General features: G+C 37.8%; 1 protein-coding gene across 1 annotated transcript in view; it reads right to left on the bottom strand.

Moving 5' to 3' along the window:
- MAN1A1 (mannosidase alpha class 1A member 1) overlaps positions 1 to 20228 on the bottom strand; it is a 139758-nt gene that overhangs the window by 54171 nt on the left and 65359 nt on the right. The window contains exon 5 of the mRNA XM_021390280.1: positions 4697 to 4791. Coding sequence (XP_021245955.1) covers positions 4697 to 4791 — 95 coding nt within the window. The remainder of the gene's footprint in view (positions 1 to 4696; positions 4792 to 20228) is intronic.

Raw genomic sequence — 20228 nt, 5'->3', positions numbered from 1 at the left:
AAGAAAACACTAAGCTTTCCTAACACGATTAAAGAGATTATGAAAGCCAATTTTTGCTTCTAAAGTGATTTAGGCACATGTACTGTAAGCATGTTTTGAATCTGGGAATCACTTTGAAATGTTAAAATATTTTCAAGCAAGTTCTGCTGTCCATCTTCAACACTTCATACATTGGTTGCTCATTTTTGAACCACATTTCCTACTAAATGGAAGATTCTGGCAGGTAAGTTCCTTTAAATGACTGCAATTTAACATGCTACCAATTCCCTGAAATACCAGAGCATATGCCTCGCAACAGAAGAAACACCTGCGCCTTAGTCCCCCTAACTACACTGTGAGCTGCTTTGTTTAGCACAAAATCCCTCTCACCAAAAACACCCGGATCACTTTGTAAGGCAAGTTGGGCTGCTGGGGGAGAGCTGTTCTGCTCTATGCTGCTGTCATGGGAAGAGGAAGCATAGGTGGTGGTAAAACCTAAAGCATTCAAAATTAATCCAACAGGAAAGACAAAAGAAAGACAGTACACGCTGCTTTAGAAACATGAACTGATACAAAAAAAATCAAGACGGCATTTTCTTTTTTTCAAACAAGGCGGGAGGAAAAAAATATATTTCTAAAGGTGCTCTGTTGGTGGATTATTTTGCTCAGAACAAAGGGGATCCCAGGGTCATACGTAGCTTCAGAAAACATTCATACAGGTATGGAGGCCTGGCAAAGTCTGTGGCCTACCATGAATACTCTGTACAAAATGTGATTTAAAAAAAAAAAGACAAAAAAAATCAAGCACAGTTTGTTTTATAAACATAACACGTGGTGACCAGATGCAATAGCAAAAATACTGCAGTTTTGGTTACTTGTATCCTTGATTACGTACAAATGAATAACTACTTTGTTCAAACAATTTAGCAGGTTCTCTGCAATCTCGGTTTGCAAAATAGGTAATACTGAATTCAGCTCAGGTCCACTGTTAATGAATAATCAAGGCTAAAGTGTAAAAGACAAAGAATCCTTGGCTGACATCAGACACAGTACACATTTTATGTTTATGTCAAGTAAATCTTATCACTTCCTGACTTCAAGACACATTAATCAAATTCAAATCTCCTCCCTTTTGACTTCCATTAAGTTTCCCTGCTCTGTAATACTGCATCCACACCTCATTGCCTTTCCTTCTAGACTGTACTTCCCACAGTCTCCATATCCACCAAAGTCGAAATCAGTCACTCTTGTCACGGAGTTAGGAAAAAAAATGCAGTATCCTCCCAGTCACAACACTTGGAAGCAAGCTGGAGGTCCAAACAACCCACTTCGTTTGTTGTCTCCAGAAATTAAACAAACAAACAAACAAAAAATTATTTAGCCCAGTCAAAAGCTTTTTCATAGACATAAGGCATAACTATTTTTCAAAATTTCAGATGCACTGAGAGGTTATATGATGGATTGATTCTACATAAAAAGCCAGTCAACTTAGTGGCTAACAGTATTGCTACATACTGGCATACAAGGGATAATAAATAAGTTTAAAACAGTGATTCCACTGGCCAGTGCATGGAGAATAAACATTTTACGGAAACTATGGTTTTTCATAGAAGAATGCTTCTGGGTTGTTTATTATAAAGCAGTAATGTGATGTTATTGGAACTAATAAGAACTGGAAAAAAAGATACAGGTTTGCTTCCAAAAGGAAAAAAAGGAAAAAAAAAAAAGTAATATAAAGAGAGAATTTCAGTCCAAAAGAGAAAGAACATTGTACAGGATCCCATACTGAGAAGTGTTTTCTTGACTGGTCCAACAGACCAACAACAATCTGGGCTCCCTGTATTTCACAGCTGGGCACCATCTCAAAAGTCCAAACTAATCACAAACAGTTTCCTTTCTAATAGTTACAGGGCAGATATACTTAGAGGGTTACTTGACACTATGAACATGACACAAGTTGGATATTTCTTAAGATTACTTAACTCACTATCTAAGAGAGCTGTAAACAGATTTTTTTAAATTACTGTAGATTGGAGAAGCATATTACAGACATACCTAAGCAATACAATTGCTCAATCATAAACTACTTGAAGTTTTAGAGAAAGAGAAACGAAAACTTTAGCATGAATAAGTCAGTTTGTCATGGCTCTCTGAGAACAAAGATAAAGAATCATAAACATTAGTATGTTATTTAAAGAAGCTGTAATAGTTGCTGTTTTAGTAGGACTGAGCACAAAATATCTAAAGAATTTTTTTGGATGCAAGGAATAAATAAATTTTAAAAACTGGTTTTGTCATCTAGGAGTGAAAAACAGATGCTGAAAGTGAGTTGAAGATACAGAGCAATATCAGGAACATCAAAAACCATGGAAATGCATCTTAAATATTTAGAAAGAAAGAAAAGGAAATTCCATTGAAAACTTCCCATCTAATTATTTAAAATGTACTTTAGTGACAATGTTAAATTTCATATAGAAACAAACATACTCAAGAAATTGGCTAATAATTTTAGCTGTAAAAAAAGTACAGTTAACTTTTTTATTTGAAAATTAAGGTTCCACAAGTAGACAGCAAGTGTCCCATGGCCTTTGAATTAAGAGGAAAGGAAAAAGATGAAGAAAAACAGTGGAAAAGAAAAAGAGGACAAGACTTCAAGTGGATGCTTTTGGCATACTAGGACACACACGGACAAAAGAAGGTTTGCACACAGGGAATCACAGAGAGAGCAAGTCTGGCTCTGACATACAGGATAAGCAGAGAAAATAAGCTATTTTGTGAAGAGTATTGGCCTAGTGAAACAAATACTCAGCTCATCTGTTAATCCAAAAATAGTCATTTAAAAATAACCAGACATCCACAATTTATTGTCAGTGTTCTCCAGTTTGAAGCATAAATCAAAATAAAATCAAATAAAATACTAATCAGAAATGAGGCATATTAGATCTGTAATATATTCAGGCTTCAGTGGCTTAGCGTTTCCTAAGCCTGGATGACAGCATATTTGTTTATGCACAGTATTATGGAAGAGTCATCTACTGAAGGTCAAATCTAGACAGATGTGCAAGGATTCGGAATGAATAACCAACAACACAGCACTGACGTAACACTTGCTACCATAGCAAACGAAGTTATCTTGACGCAGATTTTCTTCCACTTTGGTGAAATGAAAGAAATGAATCCCCAGTGTTTGTTTTTTTTTAATCACCATCTTATATTGCTTGGGGTCAACATTTGCAGTGTCCCGCAGCATTTGTTGTGAGAGAAACTAGGAACAAAACCATAAAGATCGACCACTAAATTTGAAACATTTGCAAAAAAAAAACCTGATATATTTAGTAGAGAAGTAAGGATTTAGATAAGGGCTGCATAGAAGAAATTTTTAGTCACAATACCTTAATAATATTTAAATACACTATGTAGTATCAGGTACTGTTGTGCTGCAATTACAAATGTATGGTAGGATTTTGTACTCGGAAGCTTTTGTAACAGCTTAAAAACAAATGAAAAAGCTCAAGCTATTGTGCAATTAACTTGTGCAGAACTCATTAAAATCTTTTGAGTATAAATCATTAACATGCATGTAAGTAACAACTTGAATTACAAGGACCCTCACCAAGCAGCAGTTAATCAGTTCCTTCAGTGATGAAAAAGACCGCAAGGAACCAGCTCCCTCCTGCCCCTAGCACACACACGTGCTCTTGGTCTCCTGCATCCTTTTTGTCTCAAGGAAAGATGGGAGATAAGCCTGTCCAAACTCAGATGCTAGGGATTTCTGTAGGACTGCCTCTGAGCAGCTTACTGGGAATCCTCAGACATAGATAGCTAACCCAGCAAGTGTACCAACATATGTCCCACTGTGGGAAAAAGGCATACCATGAATATACATTAAGCAGAGAACAGGGGAAGATGCTGACTGTTACGGAGGGAATCACACAAACAAGCAAACAAAAACATGTGACACCAACACATACAGAGATGAAGTTCTCCTTGATTCTCCCTGACCAGCAGTACTTCACATTCTTGTAATGGGTGATGCTAAGACTTACTTGCAGTATTATGAAAGTTGATTGGTCCTTAAGAATATGCCAAAAAAAAAAAAAAAAAAAGAATTTGCCAACCATACCCTAACAATATCCTTTGCAATTGGCTTTATACCACAGCTTTTTTGTTGACATAAGTGAAATGCCCAGACAGGTCAATAAAAAAAAAAAAAAAAAAAAAAAAAGAGAGTACGCACTCTTTATGAGAGGGTGTGAACAAAAAAGTAACTTGTAGCAGATATTACTCTTGCTTCTTTATATACTAGTTATCAAAGGACACATTGGCAATGGCAGGTGAGAAAGATTAAAAACAAGCGTACAAGTAGCTAGACACCTTGCCTTTTCAGAGTAGTAGCTGTCCTTCTGCAACTACTGTACCTATAACAACACTAAAACTAAAGCAGGACTTTGGGAAAGGTAATGAACAGCATACTAACTGACAAGTAAGCAGTCAGTTCTGAGGTGGATAAATGTACTTCTGTATGCATTCTTGTGTGTACATTGTATGTCTACTTATATTTCCTAATTTAAGCTTTAGAACTAAGGATCTTCAACTTTCACCTAGCTGGAAAGATTAGAACTGTGCTGCAATTGCAATAGTTCTGTGGCAAAAGATTTTAGTTTCAACAAAATTTTTTTATATGTTTTATACAGTCACCAAAAATCACTTGTTTTACCTCTTAATATTAAGCAATGCCCAAGGTATCCCAGTGGGAGTGTTGAAAGCAGGCAGCAATTTCTCTCCAAGCTCTACTGCCTTCTTTCGGAAAATCTGGAAGTTAAGAAGAAAAAAGTGTTAGAAAATTCATTGCAGTTCCCAATAAATGACATTTCAGCACAACAAAGAATCCCTGTTTTTTCCTTAGTGATTGATGTCAAAGAAACAGAAGAGCACATTCAGTTTTTTATTACACAGAGTAATAGGGAGATAGCTAGTGTATGCCATGGACTACAGAAGAACTCATACAGCAGGGTTACATGGCGAATACATCCAGACAACTATGTTGGAAAGAACAGCATTAAATCAGAGACAACAGTGTGACTGGTCATGCTCTGCTGTGCAATGGAGCAGGGTGGTAATTAGTTGGTAGCACTGCTGGATCCATGCTGGCCAGCATGCAAGTGCCTGCCTAGGATGATATGTCCTCCCTGGGCACAGGCGTGTTGTCGAAGGAGCACTGCATATGCTCTGGATGAGTCAGCTCACAGTGATGGGATTTGTTAAGTATGCCATGGGAACTTAGGCTGGATCACCAGGTATCTGCTGTGTGGTGAATGTGCTGCACAGGTAATGTGAGGAAAACACAACGCACAACACAACACCTCAGCCCCCCCCCCAAAAAAAATGAGAAATGGTATTGTAGTGATATTTTTGCAACATCACAGTCTTTATGGACTCAGTCAGCTTACACCCAGATAGGTGTCATTGCCATGGTTAATTCAGAAATTGGAATATACTTCTACAGATAGCAGAGTTAACTGAGCTTCAGCTAAACTGTCTCCTTTAAAACAAAGAGAAAGACCTTGAATGCTTAACATATGCCCATGAGAATTACAAACAATTTAACATCAGAACTTTTATGATCAGAGCAATAGCTATAACACTACAACAAATAGGATATTGCTTTCCTTTGATTGCCAGCTCAGCTCAGGTTAGCCTGACTTTTAGAGCACTGAGAGCTTTAGTAAAAGAACTTCTAATAAGAAGAAAATTGTTCCAACTTAAACATATAAACCTATATAGCAATCACAGAATGCAGATGCTCAAGGCCTATTTGCTTGAGACTGCTCTGAAATCCAATGCAAAACTGAAAGGCATTATCCCAAGTTGTAATAGCCAGAATCGTGAAGTCACTTTCATCACCTTCTCTTCCTAATAATGACTATCTTCATTTTTCCCCTTAAATGTATCTATGATGGCTTTGTATTTAGTTTTAGAACTCAACTTGTATACTTGCTGCAACTCGCAGTATAGCCAAGTACAGTAAATTATCAGAGAAGGAAAACAATATAAAGGAACCATCTCTATATTTTTAGTCTGAGTATTGTAGAATCACAGAATGGTTTGGGTTGGAAGGGACCTTAAAGACCATTCAGTTCCAACCCCCTGCTGTGGGCAGTGTTGCCCCCTCACCAGATCAGACAGCCCAGGGCTCCATCTAACCTGTCCTGGAATGCCTCCAGAGATGAGGCATCCACAGCTTTTCTGGACAAAAGGTTTTTACTGTTTAAAACTGTGATCAGGAGAGAATTTAAAACTCTGGGAAAATCATGTTATCATAAAGAACCTCCAGACTACTCCACAGTCTCTTCATATGACACAGGTTTCTGTGAAAGTAGCCCTAGACATGGAATTACAGATATTTTGAGAGGTTAAAGAATTTGAAGCTAAATTCTGGCTGGAATCAGAAAACATTTTTGAGTGGAGTGCCTGTGAGTGCTGGGAGAAAGCTGAAGCAATGCAGCAAGGAAAACAACTTGCTTGGAAATCCCTTCAGAATTCATGTTATTTCTGACTTCCCAGATTACTGATTGTGTGGATTCTGTCAAGAATTAGTCATGGATTTGTGATCATCAGACAACACATCATTCAGTCTTTCCAAGGTTTAAGCCTTGAGGGATACTCAGAAAAAACAGCTGGTGCAGAACTGTGTTAACTCCCAGTAGATTTACTGGAGAGGAGCAAGTGACCCACTAGGAGCCCATGAGCTTTCCCCTTGTTACACAACACAGTTGCATTTGTTCACCTGTACTTTTAAACCCGAATATATGCTTTGCTCTTTCAGCACAAGAAAGCTCTCCTGAGATTTTCACAGTATGAAGTATGCTCAATTTATCAGTTTATCTTAGCATCTTTGCTCTGGAACACTGAGGTAATAACAGGAGAGTGGTCATGATGAATCTCCTTAGCAATAGGCACAAAGGCGCCTCAATTCCTGTAGAGGCATCTATCGGCTGCGCAGCGTAAAACTAACCCTTCTATCATATGTAAAGGACATGGATATTTTGTTTTATGAAGTGTGACTGAAGGTGGAGATTGCCAGTGTGCCATACATACTCTTTTTAGACTTGTATTAAAGGTCAAAAGGTAATCGCTCTTTCAAAAGGCACACACATGTTCAACCATAGCAGTGACAGCAAGGACAGTAACTGACCAAGGCTCCATAACTGCTCTGTTACAGGCTGTATTAATCCCTCTTCACTAAAAAGAAATTCAAACTCATAAAGAAGTCTACTATATATGCTTCTGGACAAAAATTCTGATTTCTCAACTGAATATTTTTTATACAGCATCAGTATTTTCATTTCAAATAGTTCTACCACCTCTCACATATTTTTTTCTATTCTATTTTTTGCTATAAATTAACAACCTAATTTCTTTTTAAGAAAATTGCCTACTCCATAAAAATGTGAAAAGTAACAGTTATATAAAAAAAGACCAACACATCTGATATAAAGCATTAAGGAAACATTGTCCCAGATACAGATAATCAAGGAAAGTCAAAACTACACATGGTAAGGACATAGCTTTGAAGAAATAATTAGTGCTTTGAACACTCAGTGAAGCTGGGCATTCTAATTTCTTTCTCTTCCAAAATACCTATCTTCTATTGTAGGAAACAGTCTGAGAATCAGGGAAATAGAAAATAAAAAGAAAAATAACTAGGAAAACAGTTCACTTTAAAAATCACTTTAAAAAGTGATTTTTGAATCATCATACCATCTTGGGACAACTCTTCAGGTGAAAATGTACTTCTTGTTTACAAGACAATTTCAACAAGTTATTACTAATGTATACTAGGTATTTTCCTTCTGTTTTCAAAGTTAAAAAGAAGTCAACTATGGACACTATCTAGGGCTAATTTAACAAGGCTGAACAACCATCTGCTAAACTGCTATCTATCAAGTAAAATGGTATAGGCAAGAATGACAAGAATACAACAAAACTTTGTGAATGACTTAACACACTAAACAGCAATAGCAAAATTGCACCCTTTCATTGAGGGTAAGAGGTTGAAGACTAATAGAGGAACCATGTTGTTTTTCAATTTGAGGCTTTAACATTTACAAAATAGTAACAGGAAAAACTAGAGCAAACTGAAATTTTTCTAGACCGAGAAATAAATGTTGTACAGCTTAACATATTTTTTCAGTTTGTAAAAGTGAACAAATAGAAACTACTTAATATCTCTGTTGCTGATACTAATTTCATTTTCTGTTTTGCCTATGAACTAAACTCTCCCTACTGTTACTAAGTCCTTTTTTGGTAAGCAGAAAGTGTTATATCCACTACTGGCATGTACAGAAATGCAAAAATGACAGAGCATGGAAGAAGATAGGACATTATATATAATACAGGAAAAGCCTGCAGCAAAATTTCCCATTACAGTAGTTATCTTGAGAGACTCAAGGATGCTTTCTGGCCTCTCCTCATGGATGTTCATCCAGCAGTAATGAAGGCTTATTTAGACAAAATACTCTCACTGAATCAGAACTGCACAATGCAGGTCCCATGCCTGCCTGTGGCTAAGTTTAAAAAGCAACAAAACCACTAAAAATTGCACTCACATGTAAGTTGGCTATATAGTATACTACAGTAAAGAAAATTATTCTTTGAATCAGTGAAGCACTGTGATTTAGGAAAAAACGATAACTGAAAAGGGTCAGAATCACATGACTAGTGTATAACACTGTTAGGACACTAAATGCTTCCTCAAACATTTCTCCATTTTTATCTAAGATTTCTAATGCACTTGTATAATAAAACATCTAATAAAAAAAGACCTTATCTTTTAAAAGGCTTAGTTAAAAGAAGTCAAACATTCACAACTGCATTGCTCATGTTAGAAGACGCAGTTCCACCATCGATGACATTCTGCAGACTTGTGTCCATCACAAAATCTTATTAGGGAAAACAGAGTTCTCACAAAGAAATAAATATCTGCCTGTAAAGGTGCAACTGTAGGACTAAGACCAGAGCTGCCATTTAGTGCAATATTGCCTTTCTTTAGGGTGCAGGATGGTTATCGCCCCTGGATTAAAAAAAAAAAAAAAAAGATTCCTCTAGCTGGAGGAACCCAAAGGGACAAACACCTTTGAAAGTGTTAGATTACCTCATCACACACTTAATTGCTAATCAGGAAGAAAAGAAACATGGGAAACAAAGAAATATCTCAGAATTGCATATGAGGCACAAGGAATTAAAAAGAGCATAGTATGCTCCATATCAGCGAAACTAGAAATTAAAATTTAACAGCAATCGGAGGAAACAAGTCTCCTTCTTAATTTATTTTTTTAATTGACAAAGACATTTTCTCCACTTTTCTAATTCTATCAAATTAAGCATTTTTCCTCTTTGTTTTATATTTACAGATAAAAACTGACAAGCCACTAAATAAGATTTATTGCTTGCTTTCCTGTACCTGATTGCCTTTCCCAGTAGGGCAGGAAATGAATATTTCAGTGCAAAAGCAGGAAACGAGCAGAAAAAATGAACAAGGACAGGCTGCTTTGCATCTCTTCAAAACACTGAATAGAAATCCTTTCAGCCTAACAAATGTTGATTTAGGTTTAAAGTGATCTGCTAACAAAGAATTCTTTCAGAAGAACATGTTCTAATACCTTCTTCAGTAAAAAATAATCCAGGATTTTTGCTATGTTTGCATTTATTTTTTTTTACAATGAAAGATTAGAAATGCTGCAAAAATTGCCATATTCCACCTGAGAAACCAAAATAATTTAAATAGGACAAGATGAATTATTCCACTATCTTCAATACCAAGTGATATGACACTTGTTGTCTTATGTGAAACAATTTCCTGTGAGATATTTCCAGTGTGTATGACAGCTTGGCAAGATACCTGGTTGCTGACATTAACTCGGCAGCAGTGATCTGTTTTACAGTTCCTGTCACCTTGACTGTAACAGGTGGTTTGGGGGTTAATTCCAGTCAGCCCTCACTGACTTCTGTCTGAGCCAAGTCAGTTATTAAAGACCTGTGCTGCAAGTCAGCAACAATTCTGAACTCAAGTGTTGTAATGAGTCACTCTGGCGTAGAAACTGACAGCTGGAGTCCAAGCAAACATCACCTTGGTCCTACGCAGCTGCAACTGTATTTATTGTGCACCCACATCCAGAAGTGTTGGAGAGCCCATTCTGAGCATTTTTCCTGTGTTTGGGGGCATGCCTGGATGCTGGAAGACCCCTTGCAGAGGTACAGGGCCTGCACAAGACTCCCTACCTAGAGCACCTGCATACCTACGGGGCCAAAAATGCAGCCTCCCACAGGGCAGCCCAGCCTGCTGGGCCTGGGCAGGGAAGCGCTGACTTTGTGCTGGAAAAGTGAATCATCATAAAGCATCATTTGACTTCCTTACAAAGCATGGTTTGCTACACCCTCAAATAAGAACTTTGACTGGACAGAGGAGGGTTTTATTTCAACAAGAATTTCCACACAGCAACCACCAATCACTGGCCACAAGCAGAAGGCCCCGCCAGATTTCTCGTCTCTCAGGGATGCCAGCAGAGGGAGTGCACGTGGAGCTGATACACTGCACAGCAGAGGGGCTTCTTGGCGTCAGGAGACATCAGAAAAGCCCTGGAAAAGGGCTTCATCGAGAAGACTCAGAGTGGCAAATTATCTCAGCCACTCTTCTCTCATTATAATTCTCAAAGCTGTGCTAGTTTTTATTCACATCTCTCACATATAAGAACAATATCAGCTGAATAAAGCAGGAGGAATAGTATGTTTAAAAACAATCACAGTCTTTGGCCATTCCCAGAATCGTGTTAAGCACCTGCTGTCACACAGTGCTGGGTGTAACATTATAAAAGACAGAAACGTACACTGGTTTCCAGATAAGAGAACCTGGAAAATGCAGATCTTGCAGTTACAGGAGAATTCTTATCTCAGTTGAAGGCTGAAACAGCCACAGGACAGTGTTTTCAACAAGATCTTCTTTAAGGGAATCCCACGTTCATATGTAATACATTGATGACGGCAACAGGCATTAGAGCACTCATTAGAGCTTTTGAGAGCTCTTGGCACCTAAGGTGAAGTGTCAGCTCGCAAAGGGGAACAGCAGCTTCCAGCTTTCAAAAATCTCGATTTTAAAGTACGCAAAGAACCTCCCTGGACCCTGCAGTCACGGGAGATTCAGATACCCTGTGGTTTCTGTGAGCCACAACTCCATCTTGCTTGCAAAATATTAGAGCAGCACAAGTCTTCACAATGTGTGGAAATAATAAATAGATTTGTATGGGATACTCCAGAGCCCACTGGTTTCCAGCTTGTAGAGACCATACCACATAACAAGCAGTAGGCTATAATCCATGGATATTATTCCACAACAAGAACATGAAAAGCATCTGTTATCCTACAAAGAGAACTAAAACATACATCAAGCTAATATCTTTTTCTGAAGCAAATCTACTTAAAGATGCTTATTATAAAAATTTGATTACAACTCTGAAAAAAAAACCCTGTATTCAATTAACCTTTTTTTGTTGTTGTTGTTGTGGTTATACTGATGACAAGAAAATTAATTTTCTTTTCTAGCTGATTATTGTACCAAAGAAATCACATAGTACCATGAAGAGTCCCTCCTCGGTAGAAAAGACTATGGAGAAATTAATCAAATGGAAGTAACTGGATTAGTGAGAGATTTCCAGATTTAATCCAAATGTACATAGCAACAAGCAGAACACAAAACCCCTCAAGTTATCAGCAGTAGCTAACACACATAATTACTTCAGGATTTTTTTAACTAAAAAAATTCTAAATACTTTTTGATTGAAAAGCTTATTTCAGGAAAGTCACTAATAAATGTACAAACTGGCAGAAAGTAAGCAAAGCATAAAACAAAGAAATATTAATGTGCAATAATATATACATTCTTGACACATACTTTAAAATGAGAATAAAGGAAAGAATTGCTAAATAAGACTAGAATTAAAAAATCATAAAGCAAGAGTTTGTCCTAGTTATATTTGGTTATTTCCTTTTGTGGTACTTATGTGTATTTAAGATTGCTTATGCAGCTATAAAGAACTTTAGACCAGAGTAACTGCTAATTTATCTACCAATGTCAAGAAACCATTAACTGTTTTAAAGCTTATGCATACTCACACAATTAAAAGTTAAGCTACAACACATTAGCACCTGGAAAGCTCAAGAGCTGGTCATTTACTATTACCTCTGTTGTGATAATTCAAGAAAAGGTGGGGATGAATAAATTAATCTTTAACAATTGTCTGTAATAGAAGGAATGATTTGGGTATAAAAGCCTTTGAGAATTCCTCACTCCAAATTCAGGGTGGCCTTAACTTTCCAAACGATGTAGTTTGCAGCATGCAAGCTTAGTAATGACCTGCATTTGCTACACATGTGCAGATCAACTGTGTTCTGGCAGCTGCCTCCGGAGATCCAAACTGCAAGACTTATGCCTAAAAAAGCCGTGCTTAAATTTTAAGTTTCTGAAATCCCTCCCAACTCCAAATAAATAAATTATAACATAGTTCAGTGTACGTAAATCTCTGTCAAATATTTGGGAAGCCATTCTTATGTCTTGTCAGAAATAGAAATGAATCACTGAAGAGGCTGGAATCCCAGACCTCCCGTCAAGTGATGCAAGTGCTGCTAGCAGAAATTAAAATTGTCAGCAGCCTCAGTGAAAATGGAAAACTAAGCCCAAACCTAAGAGCCTGTCTAAGTTTGAAATCTATTTTTACCTGTTATCCGGATAACTGCAACAGGGTTCATGCTACAGACCCATCTCTCCTCATTCATCCCCAACAAAACAAAACTCCCAGCAACTTACAGAAATCTGGTATTCAAATGCTTGGATGCTGGTGAGACACAAAGACCATCATCTCTAGGAGCAACCGCTGGACTAGCACCAGGCAAGCAGGCTAAGACAACAAAATATCTCCTGTTTTAAGTGCTTAGGTCTTCTATACTTAAGTTAGATGATACACGTATTTGAAAATATATTGGACATAAGTAAAAATGAATGGAAGTAGAAATACTGCATATACAATGGGAACTCATTATATTGCAAAGTGATACAAAAGACATCTGGATGCCATCTTAGAGATTTGTGTATTTCATGATTAAGGAAACAGCTGCCTTAGTAAAATTACTCATATCCACCAGTAATGAGGAATATATTTTAGCATAGTTCATCTGTTAAACCACAAGCATCTGCTTCCTAATTTTCTTTTTATTTAATCTTGTGTACCCGGCCCAAGTGCTGGAACAACAAATTTAAATAGCTGCCTCATTTTACATCTTGCATGCTATCATATCTAAACAAAGAATAGCACTTTGCGTATGAAACTCTCCTTTCAAGCAGGTGACCGCTGAGAGGTGATTTGCAACACCATCTGTGTGAAAGGGAGGGAGGGGTGGAGAAGCCTAATAAACATTACATGGTGAATCAATAATTACATTCTTAATGTAGCATAAAGTGCTAACTGAAGATTCTTTCCCAGCTTTGTAAATTTGACTTTATCTTTTAATTCCAACACCATTAAGTGATTCAGAGAAATGCTCTTACTGTGAACTATGATCCTAGACCACACGTAAAAGACACTCTGTAAAAAAAAAAAAATCACTCTGTATGTAAAAAAAGTTCTGTTTGCTTTTTAATGTTATCTAACTGCAAATGGAGAGATGTTTGTTTCAGCCACTGTTCCATGATTCCTGTAAGCTTGTTCTAGTTGCTAATGAAGTTTTAAGCGATGTTTATTAACTATATAAGTACAACAACACATAAAGGATACTGAGTATTCCTACTTTTATTGTTCTTCAACTAATTTTTTCCTAATTTCATTTAGTTAATTTTAATATTTTACTCCAGATTCAGAATAATAGCTTAATGAAGGGATTCTCAAATAGCAGACCAGAGCAGTGAGAAAGCAGCAAAAGTGCAATTTCCCTGCACGGTTCACTGTTGGGGAATTACCTTCCAAAGGGTCCAGAGCTCAAGGTCTCCCATATTCTACCAACTTCCTTGAGTTGGATTATAGCAAACAGGTATCTGCAGAGAAAATGTGGCCAGCTTGATGAACTTATGGGAAAAACAAACAAACAAACAAACAAACAAAAAAAACCCCTACCCTGCCTCTTTACTCTAGCCCCTATCAAAAGGGAATCTTCCTGAATCAACACAGTCTGGCATCTCAGTCTAACACCATCACAAGTATTTTAAGTAAGTCAGGAACTGGTATCACACAAAGGCCAGCCCTAAAACGGTTAAAACTTCTGACAGTGTCTGTATTGTCTTGGCCCACAGACCAGGTAGCACAGATTAGCTCTTCTACATCTAGCTCAGGAGTTGTTCCCTGTAGAGAGGGCTGTGCCAGCTGCTGCAGAGCAATTGTTCTGTTTCTCCAGTGCGCCACAGGATATATATATATATATATATATATATATATATATATTTTTTTTCCCACTCGAAGTGCTCCAAATAGGGAAAGGGTTGTATCTGCCGGAAGCCACAGGTGAAAGTTATATATAGCCTGAAGCGCAGCACAGGGGGACGTCGAGGACAGTGTCACAGGACCGTCTTTAGTGAACTTTTGTTCAAAGAACAGTTTCAGTGGACACTGGAACAAATCAACGATGTCCAGAGCCTTCTACTAGCGCAATGGTGGCTTGCTCTAGAAAGAAGCAAGCAGTAAACTAATTCACTTGCAATGACGCAGATGAAAGGATTAGGGCCCAGGAACAAAAGATGAGAACCCAAACAGACATGTCTAAATACCGATGTTTAAAAACAAGTAATGATGTTGGGCATAGAATTAGAGGGTTTGTCTTCATTAAACACAAAAAGCCTAAGTACTTTCATTTGCATTAAAGTTTACTCTAATGTCTTTTAGAGAGAATCCTCTGCTCCTGCTCATGCCTTGGCAATTCCACTGACCATTAATTGGACGTACTCATGGATATAAGATTAAACTAATCTTTTAGAGTGTATCTTCTGTTTAAACATATAACAGGTTTAATGATTATGCAAAATTAACTTTGTCTATTAAAGCTACTCATTGTTTAAACAATAAAGGGGTTCTTTTAATTCTTATACTAATACTTAAGCTGATACAGGAATTTCCAGATTTTGTGACCTCAGATACTGGAAACATCATAAATACTTCAAAAAGTAAAATGATTACAAGTACAAAGACAATGCCTACTGTTAGTCTGATAGATTTACAGCACGGATCACTTAGGAACAAGCCATCAGACATAAAACTCTAATTGACCTTCCTCTGCGACAAGCAGCTACAGACTCTTTCCTTTTCACTTTTAGATGTATGGAGAAGGAACAAAAGGTTTATTTGCTCCAGCTGTAAGTTTTCAGTAGTCTCTCAGTCACAACAACTAAAACCAAAGAACATATTTTTCATTTCTTTTGGCAAAATTCATTAAAAGCAATGGAATTGAGAATGTGTAATTTGGGTAAATTCAGCCTGGATTTGCAGCTCTTTCGAACAGCTTTGCTTTATTCTGTGACAGGTGAGCTCTCTAGCACTAGCAGTTGCATCGATTATGCATTTCTGAGATGCTATTTTTCAGGGGAGAGGAACATTAAAATATAACATCCTTCTTAGTTCCTTTCTCCACAAGACCACACACCATCTTTCTGATTTTTATGCAAGTAATATAATAAGAAAAAACTCTCTTGTATAGTAGAAACAGAGAATGATGCTTTCCTAGCTGTGTGTTATTATTGTTGAGATTTCTCTGATGAACAGTAGTCACTGGTCTATCTGATGAATAACGTGCACATCCAAAACAAGCCTAAATAAAGTGTTTGTGTATTTTCCTTAAATTAAATGTAAGAAACGTGAACTCTCTTGCAGTTCTTTTAATGTAATCCAAAGAGAAGGCTTCAAGAGAGGAGAACAATAATTTAAGAAACTGCTTTTATGTTGTAAGTTAAATCATCAGGCAGACTAATTCAATTCCTCTGTGTTTACTCTAAGACTATTTCTCTTACTGGACAAGCTATAAAACGAAGTGGCTAAAATATAAGAAGGCAAGCAGACATTTCCAATTCTTAAACATCAGAAACAAGCACTCTGACTGAAGAGCAGTGCTGACAGCAAGTAATAAATTTATGAGCAAATGAATTTGTTTCTCTGAATTTCCTACAAAATTGTTTTTTTTCCTGAACAGCTAAACTTTGAATTCATTCCTATAACTAAATAGCCATGAGATGGTCTCTCCAAAGATGAGCAGTATGTTATTTCTGAATGCATTGTATATATGGAGGAAATGATGGTTAGAAGTAATCATAAAGATTTGAGGTAATACACATATTATCATTAATAGGTATTATTATTTTTCTTTTCCTCTCCCCACTTGATCCAAGGAGTGGGGAAAAAAAAAAAAAAAAGCATGACAGTCCTATAAGCTCCTTTTGTTTTTACCCAAACTCATGACATAGTTCTACTGTTTCATTTTATTTTTTGACTGAAGACTTCTCATGGCCAATCCTAGGAATAATACTTAACAGGTTTCACTTGATTATTTTTCTAGTTAGTAGTGTGTAAATTAAAACATAACAGTTTTGTATCTGCATTTCGAGTTGGAACTGGTCTTATATAGTCTTATATACTAGTTATCTTAGTCTTATAAGCATGGCTCAGAATGAGCAACATTCATTTCTTCTATCACCAGCTGTCATAGACCATTGAGAAAGAACTGGTTGAGCAAGGAATTCTCACTATCTCAGTAAGCTCTTTACTTCCATCATTGGGCCAGTTAATAATCATATTAGCAAACAATCTTTGAGCAAATCAGATTGTCTGATGGCATTTGATATTAGACTAAGTCTGCCCAGCTGCTCTGACTACCATTCCTAGTTTCCTGTAGCAGTCTGGTAATGTTTGCCTATAGCATCTCAGCAGTCATTGATCTTGCCTGGAATCGGGAAGATTATTTGTTGATTCCTCTTGAATATAAATGGAAATAAAGGCAACTATGGAGAGAAAAGACTGAGCACAATCTGACTGATGTTTGCAAGAGATACCCTACAAGCTGCAAATGCTGATGAGAAGGCCTGAGTTATTCACTACTTTTGCATAATAAAAGGAAAAAGATTGGAATTGTCTGTATACTATGAATAGTGTTTTAAGAACAAGTTGGGAAAATAGCATCCTTTAAGAAATGTCATTGTGAGCTGCTGACTTTGTTCTGCAGCTGTTGGTTTGAAGAAAAGAAAAAAGGATTTTTACAGAAAAATGGAAAAGAATGAATTTCACAGCATTTTCTTTTCATGCAATGATCCTGAGGATCTACTGGACTGTAAAATTATCTAGCTGTGTTTGCAAAAATTAAGGACAACATGCCCCCCAAGGAAAAAACCACAACTTTAAATCACTAGCAGAACTGAACCAGCTTCCTAAAATGACTAATGTCATTTTCTTGTTTAGCCTACAGAAGTAGATGACAGCCTAGAGGCTGAAGCAAACAAACAAACCACACACATCCAGTGCTTCAGATTAATGGTTACAGAATCATTTGGTAGTTCAATGCATCTGATTCATGAGAAGCAACAGAACTGGCCCATGATGCCAGAAGGAAGTTTATTCTTTGTTAACTGAAGATTGACTCTACTTCAGCAACACTCCTGCTGAAGTGGTCTTCCCTGTTTACTTTAGAGTTTCATCAGTTTACATCTGGTTGGTTTTTTTATTGTTGTAAGCTGAATTATGAGAATTCCTGCATTGTACTGTCTTCACCAATTACTATTTGAAGAGATTATCAAAGTCAGATGGCTTAACAAGCAATCAATGACGTTTGAGTGGAGAATATCACAGATGTACATATACATAAAAGGCAAGTTCTTCAGAATATCTTAACCACCTCTTGACCTCTTACATCTTATGTGTTACTAGAAAATTAAATAGTAAGATAATAGCAAAATAGTGAAAGGACAAGGGGGAATGGTTTTAAGCTCAAGGAGAGAAGGTTTACATTGGATATCAGGGAGAAGTGCTTTACAGAGAGAGTGGTGAGGTACTGGAACAGGCTGCCCAGAGAGGTTGTGGATGCTCTGTCCCTGAAGGTGTTCAAGACCAAGTTGGATGGGGCCCTGGGCAACATGGTCTAAGTACCAGGTATGGAGTTTGGTGGCCCTGCCTGTAGCAGAGGAGTTGGAACTTGATGATCCTTGGGGTTCCTTCCAACCGAAGCTATTCTATGATTCTACGATAACTGACCAGATAACACCTGTAGAAATACAAAACTAAAATATGTATTGACAAAAGACTTCCAATGTAAACAGTGACCTAAGGAACTTAAGTTTGCTGTTTAAATATATCCTACAGTATTTTTCATTGAGGAAAGCAACACTGGCACTAATATTACTCCTCTCTTTAATCTTTCAAGTCTTCACTGAAGTGAGGTTGTCTATCCTCTTCTCAGATTTTGGCTTGAGAGAGGTTTGCAAATTGCCCATTTCTGTGGATTTGGCCTTATATTTACTGATTTGAGAAAAACAAAGATTTGCCTTTGAAATGCTTCATGATAGCTCCGTTTAGGGGTGATCACCTGCCTAATACCCAGATTTCCCTCTGGCATTAATTGTACTGGAAGTGGCTGAGGATTTTTCATGTGAACATCCAAGTTCCTACTTGATCACTTGCACGTAGGGTGCAAATACAGCCTGCCTATGGCAGAGAAATGCTTTTGGCACAGAAGAGACAGGAACTGTATTCATTTATCAAACACAAAATTTATCAACATTACTCAACTGTTGCATCTTTTACAAACAAACGGCACACAAATAGCACATGGATTCCTGCAATTTCTAAAAGTAAAAACACCTCGTTAGTTTTCCTTTCAAATGTTTCAGATTTCTGTTGTTTGAAAAGCATGATCCTGATAAAAACAAACAAACAAAAAACCCAAAGCCAGGCCAATTAGCACTCTCCATAAATTGATCCCAAGAGTTCATGCTAATTTAAAGCCAGTGAGCTTTGCTTGTATCTGTTTCAGATTTGATCTGCCAGGCAAGATGTATTGCTAAATCCAGAGGAGGCTAAAAGTGTATCTGTCTTCTGTAGCAAAGAGGCCATTATCTGTACCTATTGTTAGAGGCATCAAGAATATGCAAAAATAGCAATAATGTCTGCTTCTGATGTGAGGCATTCAATTTTCTCAATGACCTTCAGTTAACTTGAAGCCCCAGGACTCGCGTTTGGCAGAGAATGTGGTGTCTTGTAATGAATCTCTAATTTGATCCTTCAAATAGCCAATTTCATAGAATCATAGAGTTCTTAGAGTTGGAAGGGACACTTAAAGGCCATCTAGTCCAAGTCCTCTGCAATGAACAGGGACGTGCACAGCTAGATCAGGTTGCCCAGGGCCTGATCCAGCCTCACCTTGAAATTCTCCAGGGATGGGCCATCAACAACATCTCTGGGCAACCTGTTCCAGCGCCTCACCACCCTCACTGTAAAAGGCTTTTTCCTTATATCTAACCTAAATCTACCCTCTTCAAGCTCAAAACCATTTCCCCTTGTTCTATCACCACAGACCCTGCTAAAGAGTCAGTCCCTTCTTTCCTGTAGCTCCCCTTTAGATACTGAAAAGCTGCTGTCAGGTCACTTTGGAGCCTTCTCTTCTTCAGGCTGAGCAGCCCCAGCTCCTTCAGCCTGTCCCCGTAGGGTAGGTGTTCCATCCCTTGGATCATTTTTGTGGCCCTCCTCTGGATGCCCTCCAACAGGACTACGTCTCTGTTGTACTGAGGACTCCGCATCTGGATGCAGTACTCCAGGTGAGGCCTCACCAGTGCAGAGTAGAGGGGCAGGATCACATCCCTTGCCCCCCTGGCCACGATTGTTTTGATGCAGCCCAGGATATCGTTGGCTTTCTGGGCTGTGAGGGCACGTTGCTAGTTCATGTCCAGCTTCCCATCCACCAGTAGTACTCCAGGTCTTCTTCGGCAGGGCTGTGCTCAATCCTTTCATCCTCCAGCTTGTATTGGTAGTGAGGGTTGCCTTGACCCAGGTGCAAGATCTTGCATTTGGATTTTTTGTACCCCATGAGGCTTACCTGGGCCCTCTACTCAAGCCTGTATAGGTCCCTATGGATGGCATCCCGTCCCTCTAGTGTGTCAACTGCCCCCAACAGCTTTGTGTCATCAGCAAACTTACTGAAGGTGCATGCTACCCCACTGTCAATGTCATTGATGAAGATAG

The sequence above is a fragment of the Numida meleagris genome, chromosome 3 (genome assembly GCF_002078875.1).
Source record: "Numida meleagris isolate 19003 breed g44 Domestic line chromosome 3, NumMel1.0, whole genome shotgun sequence".
In the NCBI taxonomy this organism is placed as follows: Eukaryota; Metazoa; Chordata; class Aves; order Galliformes; family Numididae; genus Numida; species Numida meleagris.
This window is presented reverse-complemented; position numbering and strand designations above follow the sequence as displayed.